Consider the following 19,165-nt stretch of genomic DNA (forward strand, 5'->3'; position numbering starts at 1 on the left):
GGTTGGGAGAGAGGGCAAGGGCTCTAGCCCAGAGCTCTATCATTTCCTGCTGCTCATGGGCAATAGCAGCCAGCACTCCCACACAGGAGGACACTATGCTCCCTGGAGCCAGCTGACATCACTCATGACAAACGTATCCTGTTTGCCATCTTTCATATGTCCTCCTCCTTGCAAAGGCCTCAGGCCAGAGCAGTGAAGACCTTAGCCAGGGAGCCTGTTATTGGCAGGTGACACCTGAGAGAGATTGTGGAAGATGAGAATTAATAGCTCCCATAAGACCTAAGGTCTCAGGCGAAACTATAGAAGGATTTAGCCTTCAGCTCCCCATGAGGAGCACTGGGGGAGAATCCCAGTGGATGTCTGGCTGGAGATCAGGGAGAATGGAGCCAGGGGTGGGGAAGAGTTTGGCCAATGTCCCTGGAACACCATCAAGCACTTGGGACAAGACCTCCCATGAATTTTCAAATAAGAGAAATTGCCCAGCTGAAAACTGTTGTCTTGAACATGGGTTCCCTGGTCAGAATTCAGGGGGGGCTGTAAACCTGGATGGGAAAAATAACCTTGCGTTTTACTAAGCACTATCTGTAATGTAGCCATTTTCCCCGACATGAATGGAGGTAAGCAAAACACAGAAGAATTAGCAGGACCCGTGCCTTGTACCCAACAGAAACCACAGGTGTTTTCGAATCACATGACAGTTGTGGCAGACACCTGCCCTACTTCCCAAATGACAGTAACGTCATTTGGCTCCACCGCTGCATATCATTTCATGAGGTGGTGAAAAGCATATAAGCTATCCTACCTAATAAAAGAGTAATATGCAAATTGACCCTAACTCCGCTACATCCACAAACCACGCCCACAAGCCATACCCACCAGCCAATCAGGAGCAGATATGCAAATAAACACAACCAAGATGGCTACAGCCATAGAGAGCAAGGTTTACCAGGCAACGGAGGAAGCCAAGCTTTCCGCCTGCCCTTGCTAGGCGTAAGCCTCCACTCAAGCTACAAAGTTTCAATTATAGAAGGTAAACAAATCCAAACAGAAATGGCGGCAGCCACGGAGCTGGAGAGAGCAGGCCAGGGTTGCCCCCGGCAACAGAGGAAGCCAAGCTTTCCACCTGCCCTGGCTGGCCTAGGCCTCCACTCCAGGCTACAAAGTTTCAATTCTAGAAGGTGAATTAACCCCAACAGAAATGGTTGCCGGCCACAGAGTGAGCAGGAGGCTTGACTCTGCTCCAGGCTACAAAGTTTCAATTGTAGAAGGTAAATAAATTCCAGATACCAGGGCCTCCGCTTGGGTCGCCAGGGGGCGTGGCTGGCCTGCAAACCACCACAGGCCCCTTGCTCAGGCTGCCCCACACCCCAAGGGAACCCCCATCCTGATCCAGGACACCCTTCAGGGCAAACCAGCTGGCCCCCACCACTGTACCAGGCCTCTATCCTATCTAATAAAAGAGTAATATGCAGATTGACCATCACTCCAACACACAGTATGGTTGCCCCCATGTGGTCAAAGATCCTGCCCCCATGTGGACACAAGATGGCCAGCAGGAGAGAGCAGTTGGGAGGCACCTGGCCTGCAAAGGAGGGCAGTTGAGAAGGACCAGGCTGGCAGAGGAGGGAAGTTGGGGGCAAACAGGCTGGCAGCAGAGTGGTTAGGGGGTGATCAGGCTGGCAGGCAGAAGCGGTTGGGGGCAATAAGGAAGGCAGGCAGGCAAGCAGTTGGGAGCCAGCAGTCCTGGATTGTGAGAGGGATGTCCGGTGGGATCGGGCCTAAACGGGCAGTCGGACATCCCTTGAGGGGTCCCAGATTGGAGAGGGTACAGGCTGGGCTGAGGGACACCCTCCCTCTGTGCACGAATTTCGTGCACTGGCCTCTAGTATTTCATAATTACGAATATGATTGGTTTTCTTTCACACTTTTCTTGGATTTCTCCTTCTGAGGACCAGGAGAGGGTGCCAGCAGAGAATCCTCCAGAGCCAGGCCTGAGCGAGGGTGAGGGCGGGGAGGACGGGGGCAGGGCCGGAGCTGGGCGGGGGCGGGGGCGGGGGCGGGGCGGGGCGGGGCGGGGCCACGCAGCACCCACTAGCTTGCGCCTCTGGAGAAGCTACGCGATCTGCATTCGAAGATCCGGCTAAGGAGGCGGCCGCGGTCAGAAGGCTCCCAGCGCTGACGCAAGACCACGGGCCCCTGGGCCCCTCGGCCGGACACTGTCTCGGCCGGGCCAGCGCCCGGGAGCTGCGCGAGGCTGGCGGCCCAGGGCCCGCGGAGCCCGGCGTGCGCGCCGCCGCTGCTGCTCCTGCTGCTGTGGGAACTGGTGCGGGAGAGCGCGGCAGGTGAGCGGGAGCGGAGGGCCGGGTCGTGGGCGCACCCAGTCACCCCCGCCCGGGAGGAAGGCGAAGGAGACGTTGGCTGAGACTGCGGAGGCCGCCTCCAGGTTGGGGTGCGGGGGGGGGGGGGGAGTTGGGGAGCTGGCCCAAAATCTGCGGTGGGGAAAGGGGGTCCGGAACGTTCGGGCAAGCCGGCGGCCGGGTGTCCCGTGGGGTGACGGGTTTAGGGTTTGCTTTAAAGCCTAGTTCATTGGGCTGGGCAGGTCCTCTGTTTTGCCGCCTCCACCTGTGGCCCCCGGATCGGGGTGAGCGGCCAGCGGGTGGGGACCGTGGGGACGGGCGGGGCACGGGACATTGGCAGTGACCCCCCCCGTCCGGCACCCCACCGTGGCCACAGCTTCCTGAAGGTCCCCGTGGGCCCCTCCGGAGGACGCCGCTGTCGCTCGCGCTCGGCTCCCCGGGCAGGGTCCCCAGGAAAGCCCTGGGCAAGCTGCTTGCGGGCGGGGATCTGAGCCGACACGTCCCCCGCCGAGCTCGGCCGTGCTCGGTCCATCGCGGAGAGGGCGGGGGGCGGGTCTCCCTGGCCCCTTGGCGAGGCTCTCGGGTTGCCCTGGCGGCGGTGGAGGGTGAGGAGAAAGGAGCAAGTAACCGGGCTCAGAATTTCCATTCTTTCTCAGTTTCACTTTGGTGCGCAGAGCTGGCCGCGCCCATCCCGAATTCCCCGCGGCGGGCCCAGGGCGCCGCCCAGCTGCGCAGTGTTTGTTCCAAGTCGGGAGGTGTCCCCATCGGGGCAGTCATGCTAGCTGGGGTCCTGTGTGCGAACATCTGTTATAAGAGCTTCACTTACAAGAAGCCATTGCACCTTTTCAGAACATCCTCAGTTCACAATCTACAGACTCCAAATAAGGCCACAGAGGCCACTAGGTGAGAGCACTGGGATCTGGAGTTGTTAGACCTTTTCTGAGCCTTAGACTCTAAGGCTTAGATACCGCCTCAGAATGTTCTCTTTTTTAAATATATTTTATTGATTTTTTTTTTACAGAGAGGAAGGGAGAAGGATAGTTAGAAACATCGATCAGCTGCCTCCTGCACACCCCCTACTGGGGAAGTGCCCGTAACCAAGGTACATGCCCTTGACCAGAATCGAACCTGGGACCCTGGGACCCTTCAGTCCACAGGCCGACGCTCTATCCACTGAGCCAAACCGGTTAGGGCTCAGAATGTTCTTAATACATAACAGGAAACACACAGGATTACAAAGGAATCCTGCTGCACACCGTTGCCTTCCATCATCATGAGAGGAAAGGCTAAATGTCAGCTAGAAGTCTGTGAAAATAAGCAGGTTATATCTTCCCTCCAAATCGAGGCTCTCGAACTCAAGTGTTCAGGTTCACACGGGGATCTGTGGACCCCAGGGTAAGAGCCTCTTACAGCCCCTCCCTGGCGTACAGGGGCACACGGGTGGTCCCAGTTGTGCAGGGCTGGGATGGTCATGGGTGTGTGCATACAGGCCCTGTAGCCTTGTCGGGGGAAGGGTCAGGGCTGGCCCAGGGGGATGGGACCCCAAGCAAGGAGGCGGGAGGTGGAGGGATAAACCCAGGTGTGTGCCAAACTGTAGGAGAGAGATGGCACATGGAGGGGACAAAGCCAGAGGGTCCAGCAGGCACCCTCAGTGTTCCTGGCTGCCGGCCCTCCCTCGAGGAGGTGGGGAGTGGGAGGGGACAGAGGTGAGTGTGCAAAGGGAAGCCGAGCCTCCAGCACACTGCAGATTCAGGTATATCTGTCTCCAGGGCAAACAGGAAAACTAGGCTCCTCGAGGTTAACTGGCTCCGTGGGGTTGGCAGTTAATTGGCTGGTTAGGACTTGGACCCAGAAGGCTGGCTCTGGAGTTCATGCTGCCTCAGGCAGGGCGTCCTGACCAGGTGAGAAAGGCTAGAAGGCAGAATTAATCAGTGGCCTTTGGGACAAGACAACTAGGGACAGAATTATTAAGATAGATAGTTACAAAGCTGGGTACTAAGGCAGAACTGGAGTTAGGGCGGGGAGGTGGGAGCAGGCTGAGGGGATTGCTCTGGGGTGTCTGCCTGAGCACCCGGCTGGGCGTGCTGCTGGCGCTGAGCTGGGAGCAGTGCGAAGGGCAGGCCGGCGCAGGGACCTCAGAGGCTGGCGTGGGCACTGAGGCATGCTCCCATGGGACGTCACAGGCCTCCTGAGACTTCTCTGGTCTCCCGCTACCCTCCCCCCTGCTCCTCAGGTGGTTCTGCAGGCGCTTCCCACTCTGCTTCCCCAGCCCTTCCCTCCATGGAAGGCTCAGCTAAGCCCAGGGATTCAGGGCCCCCCTCCATGCCGACCTCAGCCATGTCCTTTCTCTGGCCCAGACCCTACCCTGGATTCCAGCCTTAGGATCTGCACCAACGTGGCCTTTCCCGTGGGCTGATTTGACAAATGCTTTGAACAGCACCCCCTCACACCAGGCACTATGCTAGGCACTTTGCAATATTAACTTAGCATACCCTCACAACCATCCTATTATCCCCCACTTTCTAAAGGGGAAACTGAGCCCTAACTGGTTTGGCTCAGTGGATAGAGCGTCGGCCTGCGGACTCAAAGGTCCCAGGTTCGATTCCGGTCAAGGGCATGTACCTTGGTTGCGGGCACATCCCCAGTCGGGGGTGTGCAGGAGGCAGCTGATCGATGTTTCTCTCTCATCGATGTTTCTAACTCTCTATCCCTCTCTCTTCCTCTCTGTAAAAAATCAATAAAATATATTTTTAAAAAAAAGGGGGGGGAAACTGAGGCATAGAGAGGCAATCTAGCCCTTTCTCTCCTCCCCAGACTCATCTCCCCTTTTTGTATGTTTTTATTGATTTCAGAGAGAGGAAGGGAGAGGGAGAGAGATAGAAACATCAATGATGAGAATCTTCAATCAGTTGCTTCCTGCACGCCCCCTACTGGGGAAGGAGCCTGCAACCTGAGTATGTGCTCTGACTGGGAATCGAACCGTGACCTCCTGGTTCATAGGTCGATGCTTAACCACTGAGCCACAGCAAACAGGCTCCCAGACTCATCTCTTAAATTTGCAGTCTGCCCTTGGCCTTGGTTTTCCTGGATACACCAGTCTTCCTCCAGGCATTCATACTTTGCTAGTTCTTTTTGCCAAGAGCAAACTTTAGAATCACCTGAGAATCACCCAGAGGGCCTGTGAACCACAGAAAGCTGGGCCCCACCCCGTTTCTAATTCAGTCGGCAGGGGCCTAAGAACGTGCATTTCTAACAAGTTCCCAGGTGACACTGATGCAGCTGGGCCAGGGATAACACCTGAAGACTCCCTAGCCTAGAATGTTCTTCCCTGCTCACCTACCCCACTGCCTGGAAACTCACAGCTGGTGAGGTTTCCTCTGGCTCAATCTACAAGACTCCTGACCCAGCACCCTCCTGTCCCCAGAGGGGTACCAGCACCTGGTACCTCCTGCACCCCACACTCCTCAGCTCCCACCAGCCTTACTGAATCTGGTTTAAGTGTTCGGTTGTCCCCCTTCCTGCTAGACCTGGTCTCCCTTGGGGCCATGTCTGCCTCGGGTCATCTCTGTCCCCACCCGCACCCCCCCACACACATACCTGGCTCAGTGCCTGGCTTGTGGTAGGTGCTCAATAGATGCTTGTCCAATGCAAGGAGGTCAGGGCTGGCAGAGCTGAGCAGTGATCATGCCGGCCAGGAGGTGTGGGCTGGCCACCTGGCAGCATAGGAGGGTCACCTGGGAGCTTGCACACCTGCAGTGTCCAGTTCCCCCCGCCCCAGAACAGCTAAATCCACGTCAGTGGCAGGGTTATCAGCGCTGCTGGGCGGTGCTGGGCAGACGAGGGGCAGCCCAGCCCTGGCCTCCCTCCTCTCTCAGTGGGAGCAGCCAGGGACTACCTCACAGGAAATGCCTGTGAAAACACCATGAATCGATACTTACAGAGCTCAGAAAGCACTTCTGGCACCGAGGCCTGCGACTCGCCTTGTTGGCTTTGCACCTGCGTGCTGGAGAAGTTTCTGGTGATTCCGAGGCCAGGCCCCACGCCCCTCTGCCCTTCCACCGGGCCTCTCATTGCCATTCCATACCTTCTCTCCCAGCAGACACGAGGATGTGTCGGGTGTTTATGCCTGGAGAGTCATGCATCCCTTTTCCATTCCCCCTTTGCAGAGAGCCCCTGGGGGCTGCCGGTGGTGGCTGATGCCCCGGCTTCCTTAGCGAAGGCTGTGATGGCAGAGCTGGCCGGTCTGAAGCTAGAAAACAAGCCATGGCCTGGAGGTAAGGCCCTACCCGCCTGTTGGAGGGACCGGGTGGCGGAGGCCAGGAGCCCCCAGCCTGTAGAGGGCACATCCACAGTCTGGGAGTCTGGGGGGGACTGGCTCAGGGAGGGGGGACTCTGCCAGGGTGGGGGACACAGAGGCCAGAGCCTCCCAAGGGTGCCTGGGGGCAGGGACCTGGTCTCCAGAGGGCTGGCTTTTCAGGAAGCTTCCCCACCCAGCTCTTTTCTTCCCAGCCGCCTCTCCCCTGCCAAGAGCAGGGGGCCTGTGCCTCTTCACTGCCTCAGTGAGCGCCCCGTGCGGGCGGTTCGCACAGGAGAGCAGGCCGGGCTGTGACATAACTCCCTCGTGCCGCACAGCTGGAGTGCCAGTGCCCGCGGGCTGTGGAGCAGAGGCAAAAGGTCTCCTGGGGGGGCAGGGAAGGGGCCAGGCCTCTCGCTCCCCACCACAGTCAGAGGGAGGGAGACTGTTTACGGGGAGCAGGACTGCCCACTGAGGCATGGCCACACAGCCCAGTGACCAGGAAGGGACCGTGGGGCTGACGACACAGACAGGCCCTGAGGCAGCAGTGGGCATGTGGCCACTTCCTTAGGCAGGTTCCCCTAAGCAGCTGTCATGTGGCCCTCACTTCCTCCTGCCGTGGCCCCACAGTGCCTGGCACTGACCCCAGCCTGGCAGGGGTGGCACCTAGTACCTCCAGAGCCAGGGAGTGGCCTGATGATTGCTCCCTCAGCTGATTTTGCCACACTCTGGGCTGGAGCCCAAGGCATGCTGATCCCTCCTGACAAACTGGTGAGCAAGTGGGAGTCTAGTCACAGCTCAGACCGCCTCCGGGGGCAAAAGAGGGGTGTGGTCAGGGTGTGAAGGCCCACAGAGAGCAGGCCGGGCCCCCAGGGCCACCTGGCAGGTAGAGCAGACAGTGGTGGGGTTTTCAGGGCAGGAGGGATGCCAGGCTCCTCACTGGGTATGTGCAGGGCAGTACCTGGGAGTCAGCTGTGATAAAGAGCTTGTGGCCCTTACTCCTGGGATGGGCACCCAATGCCAGGAGCAAGCTGTGGGTGAAGCAATCCAGGGTGGAGCAGAAGCCAAGGCCAGAACCAGCACTCGCCTGGTGCGGGGGGCGAGGTGAGCTGGGTCAGGCCGTTGTAGACACCTGGCCCAGCCTGAGCAGCCAGCACTCAGCCCCTTCTTTTTTGTTTTTTTTTTAATATATTTTATTGATTTTTTTATAGAGAGGAAGGGAGAGGGATAGAGAGTTAGAAACATAGATGAGAGAGAAACATCGATCAGCTGCCTCCTGCACACCCCCTACTGGGGATGTGCCGGCAACCAAGGTACATGCCCTTGACCGGAATCGAACCTGGGACCTTTCAGTCCGAAGGCTGACGCTCTATCCACTGAGCCAAACCGGTTTCGGCTCAGCCCCTTCTTCATCCCTACTTTGGCCCGAGCCACACGACCATTTTATTTCCCGTTATCACAGCAGTCTCCAAACACCCTCTGCCTCAGGACCTTTGCACCGGCTTTCCCTCTTCCGGAATGCTCTCTCCCAGATTTCTACATGGCTGGCTCCATCAAGTCTTCACTCAAAAGTTCCCCTTTTGGGAAGGCCATTCCTGACCGTTCTATCTCAGACCTTAAACCCCTCCCTTAACATTTCACATATCCTTACTCTTTTCCCTTTGGCACTTACTGCTGTCCAGCCGGTTGTGCGTTTTATTCATTTATCTTGCTTATCCTGCATTCATGTAATGTCTGGCCTCCCCTTCGCTCCGGCTAGCTAGTGACAACGGTAACATTGGGGCTGGCTGCCAAACTGATTTCACCTCCAGCACCAAGTGGAAGGGATCAGTTGGTGCTTCTGGAGACATGGTAGGGAGCCAGCTGACGCAGCGTTTGGACTTAAAGAGATCAACTAGCAATGTCTGCTGTGGAAGCGGGGGAGGGGGGAAGTAGGGGAGGGGGCTGAAGTCCAGGTGCCACCAGCTCCGCAGCCCAGGTTCAAGCCAAGAATGATGGTCAGCCTTTATCAGCTTCTCTGGGGAATGAACAGTTCCACATAAGTTAAGCTTCTAAACAAACAACTTTTTAAAAACCACAACCTTTTAAAAAAAATATATATATATATATATATATATGTGTTGTGTGTGTGTGTGTGTATGTATGTGTGTGTTTAAATATACATATATATATATATCTATATATATATTTCAGAGAAGAAGAGAGAAGGAGAGAGAGATAGAAACATCAATGATGAGAGAGAATCATTGATCGGCTGCCTCCTGCACACACCCCCACTGGGGATCGAGCTGCAACCCAGGCATGTGCCCTTGGCCAGAATCGAACCTGGGACCCTTCAGTCTGCAGGCTGATGCTCTATCCACTGAGCCAACCAGCTAGGGCAACCACAACGTTTTTAACTGTGAGATTAGAAACTGGATACTCACACTTACTCGAGATGAGTGTAAGGTATGAGTGAGTAGGCCCTGAGAGAGGAGCCAAAAACTGTGGTGGAGTAAAGTCACCAGCCTCAGCGCATGAACTTTGGCCTCAATGTTTGAATGTTTAAACCATTCAGATGCCCTGTTTTTGTAACTGAAATGGCCAGTTCTTGCTCTTGCTCAAGATAGAGAATTCTTTCCCTAACCGGTTTGGCTCAGTGGATAGAGTGTCAGGCCTGCGGACTGAAGGGTCCCAGGTTCGATTCCAGTCAAGGGCTTGTACCTTGGTTGCGGGCACATCCCCAGTAAGGAGTATGCAGGAGGCAGCTGATCGCTCATTCGATGTTTCTAACTCTCTATCCCTCCCCCTCCTCTCTGTAAAAAATCAATAAAATACATTAAAAAAAAAAAAAAAGATAGGGAATTCTCTGGGTAGGTTCTGACCCGACCCCTGGTGCAGCCTGACACCGTGTGAGCCTGAGACAGTGTGTGTTTCCACAGGGACGCACTCCCTCCGCTACCACTACCTGGCCCTGTCGGAGCCGGGCCCCGGCCTCCCCCAGTTCCTGGCTGTGGGCTACGTGAACGACCAGCCCTTCATACGGTATGACAGTCGTGTGGGCAGGGCCGAGCCCCAGGCCCCATGGATAGCGCCCGTGGACGCCCACTACTGGGAGATGGAGACCCAGAAGCAGAAGGCCTGGGCAGAGGTGCAGCAGGTGGAGATGTGGACGGTGATGGGCTACTACAACCAGAGTGGCGGTGCGTGAGCGCCCCCTGCCCCAGCCCCCTCCTTCCTCTGGGGGACAGGGGGTGCGGGCAGGCTCCTGAGGCATGGCTCTTCCCAGTCTCCTGCCCCCACAGCCAAGCAGGGGCACTAGGGCCTTCAGAATCAGCTGTGATGTCAGCAGCTGGCCCACAGGCCAGTGTAGGAAGCACCCACAGGAGCTGGGAGCCCACGATGTCTCCCCCTCAGCTAGCTAGGGTTCAGGCCTCAGCAGAATGGGGTTCAGACCTCAGCAGACTGGGCGGCCTTTCCCTGCCTCACCCATCCCAAATGCTTCAAATCGTGCCCACCCCCAGGCACCATAGGGAGGGGAGGGAGGCCAGATGAACTTGAACTGGGCAGACAGCACAGGGTAGGAGACAGATCCGGAGGAGGACCCCTGATCCGCCCAGTGTCAGCAAAGGACGGGAGCATTTCTCCCACCCTCCGCCTCCTCACTCCGCAGCAGCGAGCTCGCACCCACGGCCAGGGCTGCGGACGTGCCACATGGGGCATGGCTCCTTCATACTGCACCCTCCCGCCTGGGCCCGGACTCCCACAGGATACAAAGGCCCCAAAGGCCAGGTGTAAAGGACCGAGACTGGGAAGGGTGAGCTCAGCCCAGGGCCCCCAGAAGCAAGGCCAGCCCTCAGTAGGAGAGTGACCAGCCAGATGCACAGATTTCACTCGTCCCCTTCTAATGGCGAGGGCATCTTACACCCCTAAGAACCAAATCTTTTCCTTCTCGCTAGCACAGAAAATATCAGTGTGTCTAGTTATGAACTTGAGTGTTCTTCCCACATGAAAGGCCCAACAGTCAGTCTTCTCAGCCCGAGCTGCTCATCCAAATTGCCCAGGGGCCCTGCCCTGCCCCCAGCACTCAGGGGACCCCTGAGCATTAAGGACGGAACTAAGGAAATGACATGGAGGGGAGTGGATTACGGGACAGTGACTCAGCCCTAGCCCACCACCCGGCTGACCGTGGCTCCTGCCCGCACGCCCAGGCACGCACAGCGCCCAGCGCATGTTCGGCTGTGAAATCCAGGAGGACGGCCGCTCCAGCAGCTTCTGGCAGTTTGGCTTTGATGGGAAGGACCACCTGTCGCTGGACCTGGAGACGCTGAGCTGGGTGTCGGCCGAGCCCATGGCCGTGCGGACCAAGCGCTGGTGGGAGTCGGAGCGCTGCTACGCCGAGTATGACAAGGCCTACCTGGAAAGCCTCTGCCTCGCCTCCCTGCGCCGCTACCTGGAGCTGGGCGGCCAGAGCCTCACCCGCAGAGGTAAGGCCCGGCCTGAGGGGGCAGAGGGGCCATGCTCCCATTCTCCAGGGCCGCCCCACTTGACAAAGAAGCCTGAGCGGGGGCGGAGGGACACCCCTGGGACCAATCACCAGAGCAGGGAGGACCGTCTCAGGCCCTCACTCGGGGGGAGCTGGACGGGGAGGAGTTCTGGAATCCCCTGTCCAAGGGTGGTCGTGGGGAATAACCCCCCTAACTCAGCCTCATTTCTTCATCTGTGGAGAGAATGGATTAAGCTGGGTGGCTCATAAAGTCCTTTTGGGGTTTCCTGTGGTTCTGATCCTTGGGAAACAACCCCAGGCTCCGGGGACAGCGTCCATCACCACCCCCAGGACCGGCAGGACTGCTGGGGACGCTTCACCCCCTCCTTCCACACAGCCTTATGCTAAGCATGCTCCCCAGACCTGGTGCCTCCCAGACTCCTGACCTGGCTGGCAGGGCGGGAGATAGTGGGCTGGGATGGATATTAAGGAAGAGGGGTGCGATGGTAGAGGCCGCAGGCTGCCAGGGCCGGGGCTCAGCATGCCATGGACATCTGCTCACCTAGTGGTGGGATGCGAATAGGCTGAGGTAATGGAGAAGACGGTCCTCAAAGGGAGGTTAGGACAAGTAACGTCAGGAGAAGGCTTGTATATGAGAGAGAGCGCGTGGTTTAGAGCTCGGGTACTTGAGCCCAGCCTCCAGCCAGACCCACAGCTGCTCCAGGACTTGCTGCCTGGCTTGTGCCTCAGTTTCCTCATCAGTGTAAGAGGGTGGTGGTACTCGCCCACACGTCCCTGCGGCACCATATTGCTGTTAAATGAGTGGTGTTGGACTCCATTCAGCACCAGGTTCTACCTCCTTCTCCTGGTAGGTTAGGCAGGTTACCCACAGAAACAAAAACAGAACCAGCAGGTTTGTAGCTATAAAGAGAAGAGGTGTAATATAAGGAATTGACTCATGGGGCCATGGAGGCTTAGAAGTTTCAAGATCTGCAGTCGACAAGCTGGAGAACTGGGGGAGCCGATGGCACAGTTCTGGCCAAATGTTGACAGGCTCGACCCACGGAGAGTGACGACAGGAAAGACCAGTTTCCCGGCTAAGGCAGCCAGGCAGGAGTTCCCTCTCGCAGCCTCTGTCCCATGCAGATCTTCAGGGCATTGGATGAGGCCCACCCACATTGGGGAGGGCCATCTGCTTTACTGAGTCCACAGAGTCCAGTGTGACTCTCACCCAGAAGCGCCCTCAACACCCCAGAAAACTGTCTCACCAAATGTCTGGGCACCCCCACGGCCCAGTTATATTGACACAGTAGAGGCCTGATGCACGAAGATTCGTGCAAGAATGGGCCTTCCTTCCCCTGGCTGCCGGCCATAGCGACAACACAAGCATCCCACCCCGCCCCCGGCCACTTGACGCCTGTGTATGCAAATTAACTCGCCTTCTTTGTTGGGTTGATTTGCATACTCACTCCTGATTGGCTGGTGGGCGTTGTGAAGGTACGGTCAATTTGCATCTTATTCTTTTATTAGTGTAGATAAAATGAACTGTGGCACCTAGATTGTGTCATTCAGAACAACTCTGAGAGGAAGAAATGATGGGTCCCCATTAGGGCCTGCAAGGCAGAGGGTTGTGGACAGGACCCAGGCTGTCCTGCTCCAGAGCCCATACTCACAACCATGCTTGTTCTAAGGTGAAGGAAGGGGCGTCATTTAACAACCTCTTATTCGGCACCTAATGTGTGCAGGAGGTCATGGGGGAAATACATAAAGTCTCTCTAAGAAAACCCTAGGGCAGTGATGGGCAACCTTTTGAGCTTGGTGTGTCAAACTTCGCCAAAAAACTGAGCGTAACTCGGGTAGTGTGTCACTTTGAGGAAAAAACATTATTTCGCAAACGTTTCATCCTCAGGAGCAGCAAATGTTTTATCCTCGGCATGCGGCTGCCTCAGCGGCCGCGTGTCATCAGAAATGGCTATGCGTGTCAGTGCTGACACGCGTGTCATAGGTTCACCATCACTGCCCTAGGGTCTCTGTGGCATGAAGGGGGTGATGTCAATATAGGACCCAATAGCCCTGCCAGTGTGGCTCAGTGGTTGAGCACCGAACTATGATCCAGGAGGTCCGGGTCAGGGCACATGCCTGGGTTGCAGACTTGATCCCCAGCAGGGGGCATGCAGGAGGCAGCCAATCAATGATTCTCTCTCATCATTGATGTTTCTATCCCCCTCTCCCTTCCTCTGAATAAAAATCTGTTTTAAAATATATATAAAGGGTCCCATGGCCCCACCCAGGACTCCCTTGGAGGTGAGGGCAGGAAGTCACATCCCCGCCATGGGAATCCTCAGGTCAGGGCCCTTTTGGAATGGTTGATAAAAGGTTGTCCCTGCCTCCAACATTGGTTGAGTGCCCCCCTGGAGAGAGCCCTGTCCTCACCTCCTCCCTGCCCTCCACCGTGGAAGATGCTGGAGGGGCCTGGGGTCAAGCATAGGGGACAGGCAGAGTGGCCCCTCACCAGCCTTCCTCCCTCTGCCTCTCTCTGCAGAGCCACCCACGGTGCAGGTGACGAGGCACATGATCCAAGGCAGGGGTACCACACTGAGGTGCTGGGCCCGGGGCTTCTACCCACAGGACATCTCACTGAGCTGGTGGCTGGGGGAGGAGGAGCTGGCCCTGGAGACTGAGCACGTGGAGACGCGCCCCAGCGGGGACGGCACCTACCAGACATGGGCTGCCGTGTGGGTGCAGGCCGGGGAGGAGGCTGGCTACACCTGCCACGTGCAGCACTCCGGCCTAAACCACACGCTCACTGTGGCTTGGGGTGAGGAGCTGGGCTTGGCTGGTGGGGGCCATGAGGGCAGGGAGGGGTCCAGGGCCCTCAGAGGTAGTCCCATGGTCTATCTGGGGGTACCTCCTTTTCTCCACCTGCCTCAGAACCACCCCCTCGTCAAGCACTCGTTGCCGTGGTTACCTGCGCTATCCTGCTCGTGCTGGTGGTTGGAGTTGTGATCTTGACCACGAGGATGACGTGCCTTCGAGGTAGGTGGGGTAGAATCAAGGTGGAAGGCCCTCGGGCTGGTCCAGCCTCACAGGGGGATAGTCTGCTCCCATCCCTTCAGCTGCAACTTTTCCCTCTGGTGAGCAGCAGCTACTACTGAGCCTGCCCCCTGCCCACAGCCGCACACCGTCCCAGGGCCCCAAGGACGCCCCAGCCAGGGGAGACTGCTGGGCCTGAGCTTGGAAGGGCCTAGAGGGGAGAGGGAGAAGGAAGAGAGACCCAGGCCCCCACTCACCTCACCTCACCTCTTGCTTTGTGTTCTTTTCCCCACAGCCAGGAACACGGAATCCTACAAACAAGCCCCAGGTGACTGTGGGATGGGCGGGCTCTGGAGAGGAAGCCTCAGGTGCTCCCAGCATGACTGTGAGGCCTGAGAACCAAAGATAGGGGCCAGGCACTTAGGACCGGGGATTTCTCCTGCAGCCTAGCCTCAGCCCGCTCCCTCCTAGCCCTGAAGCCAGGCAGAGAGGGCGGGGTAAGGCACTCCTGGGAGTCACCACCTGGTTTGGTGGGAACCAGGAGCGGGTTGGGGTCACCTTCCTCCTTCCTCCCTGCAGGTGGAGAGGGACCCCCATAATCCCCAGAGCCCAGTGGGAACAGGGGTGCTCAGCTCCTCTCCTGACAGAAGTTCGAAGACCAAGAATGTGTTCTGTGGGGCGATCGGGGCCTGGAAGCGCCTTGCACTGACTGGCCGATGTGATCTGACCATGGGGGGCCCATCCCACCCCAAAACTGAGCCCTCCTCACCCTCCTTACAAGTGGTCTGTGCCACTAATACGGTTTTGTCATCTTACTGAAGTCCTTTAAAAATGTAATAATTCCTGCCCAGCTGGCATAGCTCAGTGGTTGACCTATGAACCAAGAGGTCACCAATTCAATTCCTGGTCAGGGCACACGCCTGGGTTGCCAGCTCAATCCCCAGTAGGGGGCGTGCAGGAGGCAGCTGGCCAATGTTTCTATCTCTCTAAAAAATCAATAAAGACACACATATTTTTTAATGTAATAATTTTTTAATGTAAAAAATCAATAAAGACACACATATATTTTTTAATGTAATAATTCCTCAGATCTTTTACACTTGACAGTTTGCAGAATGACTTCATATTAAGTGTAAATCTCAACGTAGCCTCAGGCACCCTGTGCCTGTGGGGAAGAGGGGAAGGATATGTAAGGGTGTGTGGGTGAGAGCGGTATGTGTGTGCATTAGGGTGACTGATGTGCTGGTGATGGTGTGTGTGTGGTCAGTCAGTTGTTGGGATTCTGTGTTTCCAAGGGGGAGGGGCACCAAATGCTGACTCAGCCTCTGGTTGGGAGGGGCTCTTGTTCCCAATGTGGTCCGTTCAGGAAGTGTCATGGCCTCCGGCCCCCCTCTGACTTAGAGTGTCAGTTTTCATTCCGTGATGGTGTAGTCTGGGGCCGTTGGTTGTACCTTTACCTTGGAGTGGTCCGGCTCTAAGGGTTTTTTGTTGTTTACCTCCCTGACTATGGTGGCTTAAACCCTCTGCTCTTTGGCACCCTCCTTGGGGAGGAGAGGGCCTTGTGCTCTGTTAGCGGGCTGTTCACTGCTCAGCCTTTCTGGCCATTTGTTCAACTGTCTGTCTCCGTTTCCTCATTCCATTTTCCTAGTTTCTTACTGACCTGTCTCATAAGCACTTTACACGGACTAAGCTGTTCAATCCCCGTGGCACGCCTGTGCCCCAGGTGAGGAGACTGAGGCACAGGGTCCCACAGCTGGCTCATGCCAGAGCCATGACTGGCCATTCTGCAACCCCTTGTCTGTAATTCTGATTGCAAAACACCGCCACAAGCCAGAGGTTTATTCCTTTCGGCATCAAAACTTGACCTGAAATGAGGCTATTTGTACTCGTTTTGTTTGTTTGTTTATCTATTTGTACTCTTTATTTACTTCTGCTAGTGTGCCTTTTCCACATAAACACTGCCTATTTGATGGTGGGGTGTCACCCCAGACCCTGTGGTTGTGTGATGCAATATTCCGCACCCACACCTCAGCACCTTTCTAAAGCCCAAAGAATTCTAAAATCTGAAACATCTGGAGCGAGGGTTTCTGGTACGGGACTGTGGACCTGTTTTAGTAAGTTTTTATGGTAATAAACGAGTGCTATTTTTATAGTTGTCTGAGTGTACAGTGAGATGGGTCAGGGTGCGAGGCCTGGGAGGACCCTCGGGGCTCCCTCAGCCCCAGATGCATGTAGGACCTTCCTGAGCAGAGGTCCAACCTTCTTCCCTGGGGAAGCGGGGAGGCTGAGTGTGTTTGGGAAGAAGACTGGAGGAGGCTCCTGGCCAACCAGACTTCACTTTGAATCAGTGTCATCACTTTTCTGTCCCCCAACCTGCCCAAGACTTCAGGCTCCTCCACGGAACCAGGCCCACCCCCAAGCTTTGGTCCTGCCCAGGCAAGCACAGGCCTTAGGCCGGTGGCGTGATGGCTTTGAGGCCGGGGGCTGTAAGCTCAGAGAGCCCTCACAACAGGGCTGCTTCTCTAAGGGGGAGCCCTGGGCAGAATGGCTGGGAGTTCCTGTCCAGCTCTGCAGCTCTGCGTCCAGGCCCCTGAATACTCCCTCTGGGGCTGCAGGGTTATAGGACCATTTTTCCAGACGAGGAAAAAGGGCCAGGAGGCCATGGACGGGTCTAGTCCCAGCACAGCAGTGGAGCCCCACCTACCTGTGACCCAAAGGGTAGAGTCATTTCACTCTTCCTAGTGGCCTCACTACTTGGTTTAGAAACTGCATGAGGGCAAGGCCCATGCTGCTTACATCTGTCCTGGATGTCCATCAGCAAACCCTTGCCTTCTGCACTGCCCTGCCCTCTGCTGCTGGCTTTGCTCGTCTTCCCTGACCTGGCCGTCTTCTCACCTCAACATGACATCTGCCTGGGGGCCTGGGCCTCGGGGGACCAAGGGGCTGGTAGGAGGAGAAATGTCCAGAGGAGAGGTGTTGACATCGACCACCCAAACCTGCAGAGAATTTTTATGAGTTTATTTGGGCCAAATTGCTGACATGCCAGGAAGAAAGATCACAAATGCTCTGGAGACAGCTTCTTGGTTTCTTTTGTGCATTTAGCACTAAGGAAGGAGCTAGCGCCCTGGCTGGTTTGGCTCAGTGGATAGAGCGTCAGCCTGCAGACTGAAGGGTCCCAGGTTCGATTCTGGCCAAGGGCACATGCCTAAGTTGTAGGCTCGATCCCCAGTAGGGGGCGTGCAGGAGACAGTCGATCAATGATTCTCATCATTGACGTTTCTAGCTCTCTCTCCCTCTCCCTTCCTCTCTGAAATCAATAAAAAATATTTTTTTTAAAAAAAAGGAAGGAGCTAAGGAAGATGACTGGAGGGGCGTGGATTACAGGATAATTAACAAGATTATGTGTTTTCCAAAGGGTAGTGTTCTGGCATCCCAGAGGTGCGCTAACTAGATGCACAAGAACAATGGACAGGGCTGGCCGGCTTAAGGTAAAGATAAACTATTTACTACAGAAGTTATAGGCCTGGGGCATGCCTGCTCACCATGAGCACCCAGTTAGGAATTCATGATCAGGTCACCCTGTGAGGTTACTTTCCACAGAACCCCTTGTTCATCCACAGAGGGGGTATACTGACCCCTGGCCTGAGGGGACTCTTCCTCCACTTTCCTCAGTCTCTTGCTGAAGCAGCCCCCACCCCTAACTTCACACACTAGACAGAACCTAGCTGGCTTCCTGCTACCAGGAGCAAGGTCATCCTGACCTTCAGGGGTGTCGCCTCTGGAAATGGATGGCGAGGTCCTTGGCAAATAGGCATCACTTCAACTTTTTAAAATCCTGTTTCTCCGAGAGGCTAGTTCAGGGCCTTGCCCATAGAACCATAAAATGGAACTAAAGGGATCCTGTACTAGCCCCTGACCACTGGAAACACTCACTGCCCCCACGCTCCGTCATGCTGCCTCCCTCCACTGAGGTCCTGTGAGTCCTTCCCGCCCAGGCTGTGAGCTCCTTCGAGCACGCACCTGTTCCCTCCCACCGCACCCCTGGCACACACTGATCTGAGTCTGGTGCGCCTGCAGAAACGGGCCATGGAACATGATTCAACCAGCACCCTACAGCCCGGTAGGAAGTAAACCCAGGGCCCGGAGTCTAATTCCACAGAGGGATGAACAGGCCCAGAAAGCACGGTGGTCCACCTGGCCAGGCACTTGCAAGCACTTTCATCTTTGTTTACCTGAAGAGCAATGGCTAGTCAGTGTTCGCTAACAAAGATGAGGGCTCTGGGCCCAGCTGGACTCTTAGCCACCCCCCCGTCACCCCTGCCAGGAGGGAACCTTGTGAAGAGAAAGGGCAAACGCAGAGGCGGTTCATCTTAGCCCTGAGTGTTCCCCTGGGTGAGGCCAACAGCCACCACAGTCTCAAGTGTTCAAAGGCAGGAGGGCAAAGGAGGAAGACCGTGGCCCCCTAGGAGCGGAAGAGGGGCCTGCAAATCTGGCAGGAGCAGAGCGACCGCTGAGCAGGGCTCTTCCCTCAAATCGCAGACCCAGAGGAAAGCAGCTCCCACCCAGCGGGCACTGGCTTTGTGTCCTGGGCCCAGACCAGCTGACCTCGGCTCAGAACCACGGCTCTCCACCTGATGACCTGCCCCTGGCTCCCACAGGGCAGGGCATCTGCCCGTGGGTGAAGAGCCAAGTCAGGCTTCTAGTCCTCAGGCCACCCTGAGCCACACCATTGGCACAAACCTCACCTGCTGACCACCCTGGACCAAACCTGGACCTTGTTCAGGCTCCCACACTCAGAGCAGACTTCTCTGCTGCTCTGTGGCCCGGCTGGAGTCATGCTTTGGGATTATGTGCTGAATTGATGAATTCATTAGTGAGTGATAATGAATTGTGGGTATTCAACGAAGAGTATTAGAATTCCTACCCAGCAAATGGCGAGGCTTTCTTACAAGCCACCTTCAGTGCACCCGCACTCCCCCCATTTACCCTCACTGTCCGGCCAAGCCTGCCGCCTGA

The 19,165-nt window shown here is 56.4% G+C and overlaps 1 protein-coding gene across 1 annotated transcript; it reads left to right on the forward strand.

Annotated features, from left to right (window-relative positions):
- The first annotated feature begins 2,179 nt into the window (after positions 1 to 2,179).
- LOC103301649 (class I histocompatibility antigen, Gogo-C*0203 alpha chain-like) lies at positions 2,180 to 15,253 on the forward strand. The gene is made up of 8 exons (XM_054717086.1): positions 2,180 to 2,342; positions 6,524 to 6,631; positions 9,573 to 9,833; positions 10,842 to 11,117; positions 13,659 to 13,934; positions 14,048 to 14,152; positions 14,445 to 14,477; positions 14,729 to 15,253. The coding sequence occupies exons 2-8, from the start codon at positions 6,583 to 6,585 to the stop codon at positions 14,746 to 14,748; spliced, it is 1,020 nt and encodes a 339-aa protein (XP_054573061.1). The 5' UTR covers positions 2,180 to 2,342; positions 6,524 to 6,582; the 3' UTR covers positions 14,749 to 15,253.
- The last annotated feature ends 3,912 nt before the right edge of the window (positions 15,254 to 19,165 follow it).

This window comes from Eptesicus fuscus, chromosome 6 (assembly GCF_027574615.1).
Source record: "Eptesicus fuscus isolate TK198812 chromosome 6, DD_ASM_mEF_20220401, whole genome shotgun sequence".
Classification (NCBI taxonomy): Eukaryota; Metazoa; Chordata; class Mammalia; order Chiroptera; family Vespertilionidae; genus Eptesicus; species Eptesicus fuscus.

Coding starts and splice junctions, on each gene's coding strand:
- LOC103301649 (XM_054717086.1), top strand. CDS start 6,583: ATGGCAGAGCTGGCCGGTCTGAAGCTAGAAAACAAGCCATGGCCTGGA. Junction 13,935..14,047: donor CACGCTCACTGTGGCTTGGG/GTGAGGAGCTGG, acceptor CACCTGCCTCAG/AACCACCCCCTCGTCAAGCA. Junction 14,153..14,444: donor GAGGATGACGTGCCTTCGAG/GTAGGTGGGGTA, acceptor TTTTCCCCACAG/CCAGGAACACGGAATCCTAC.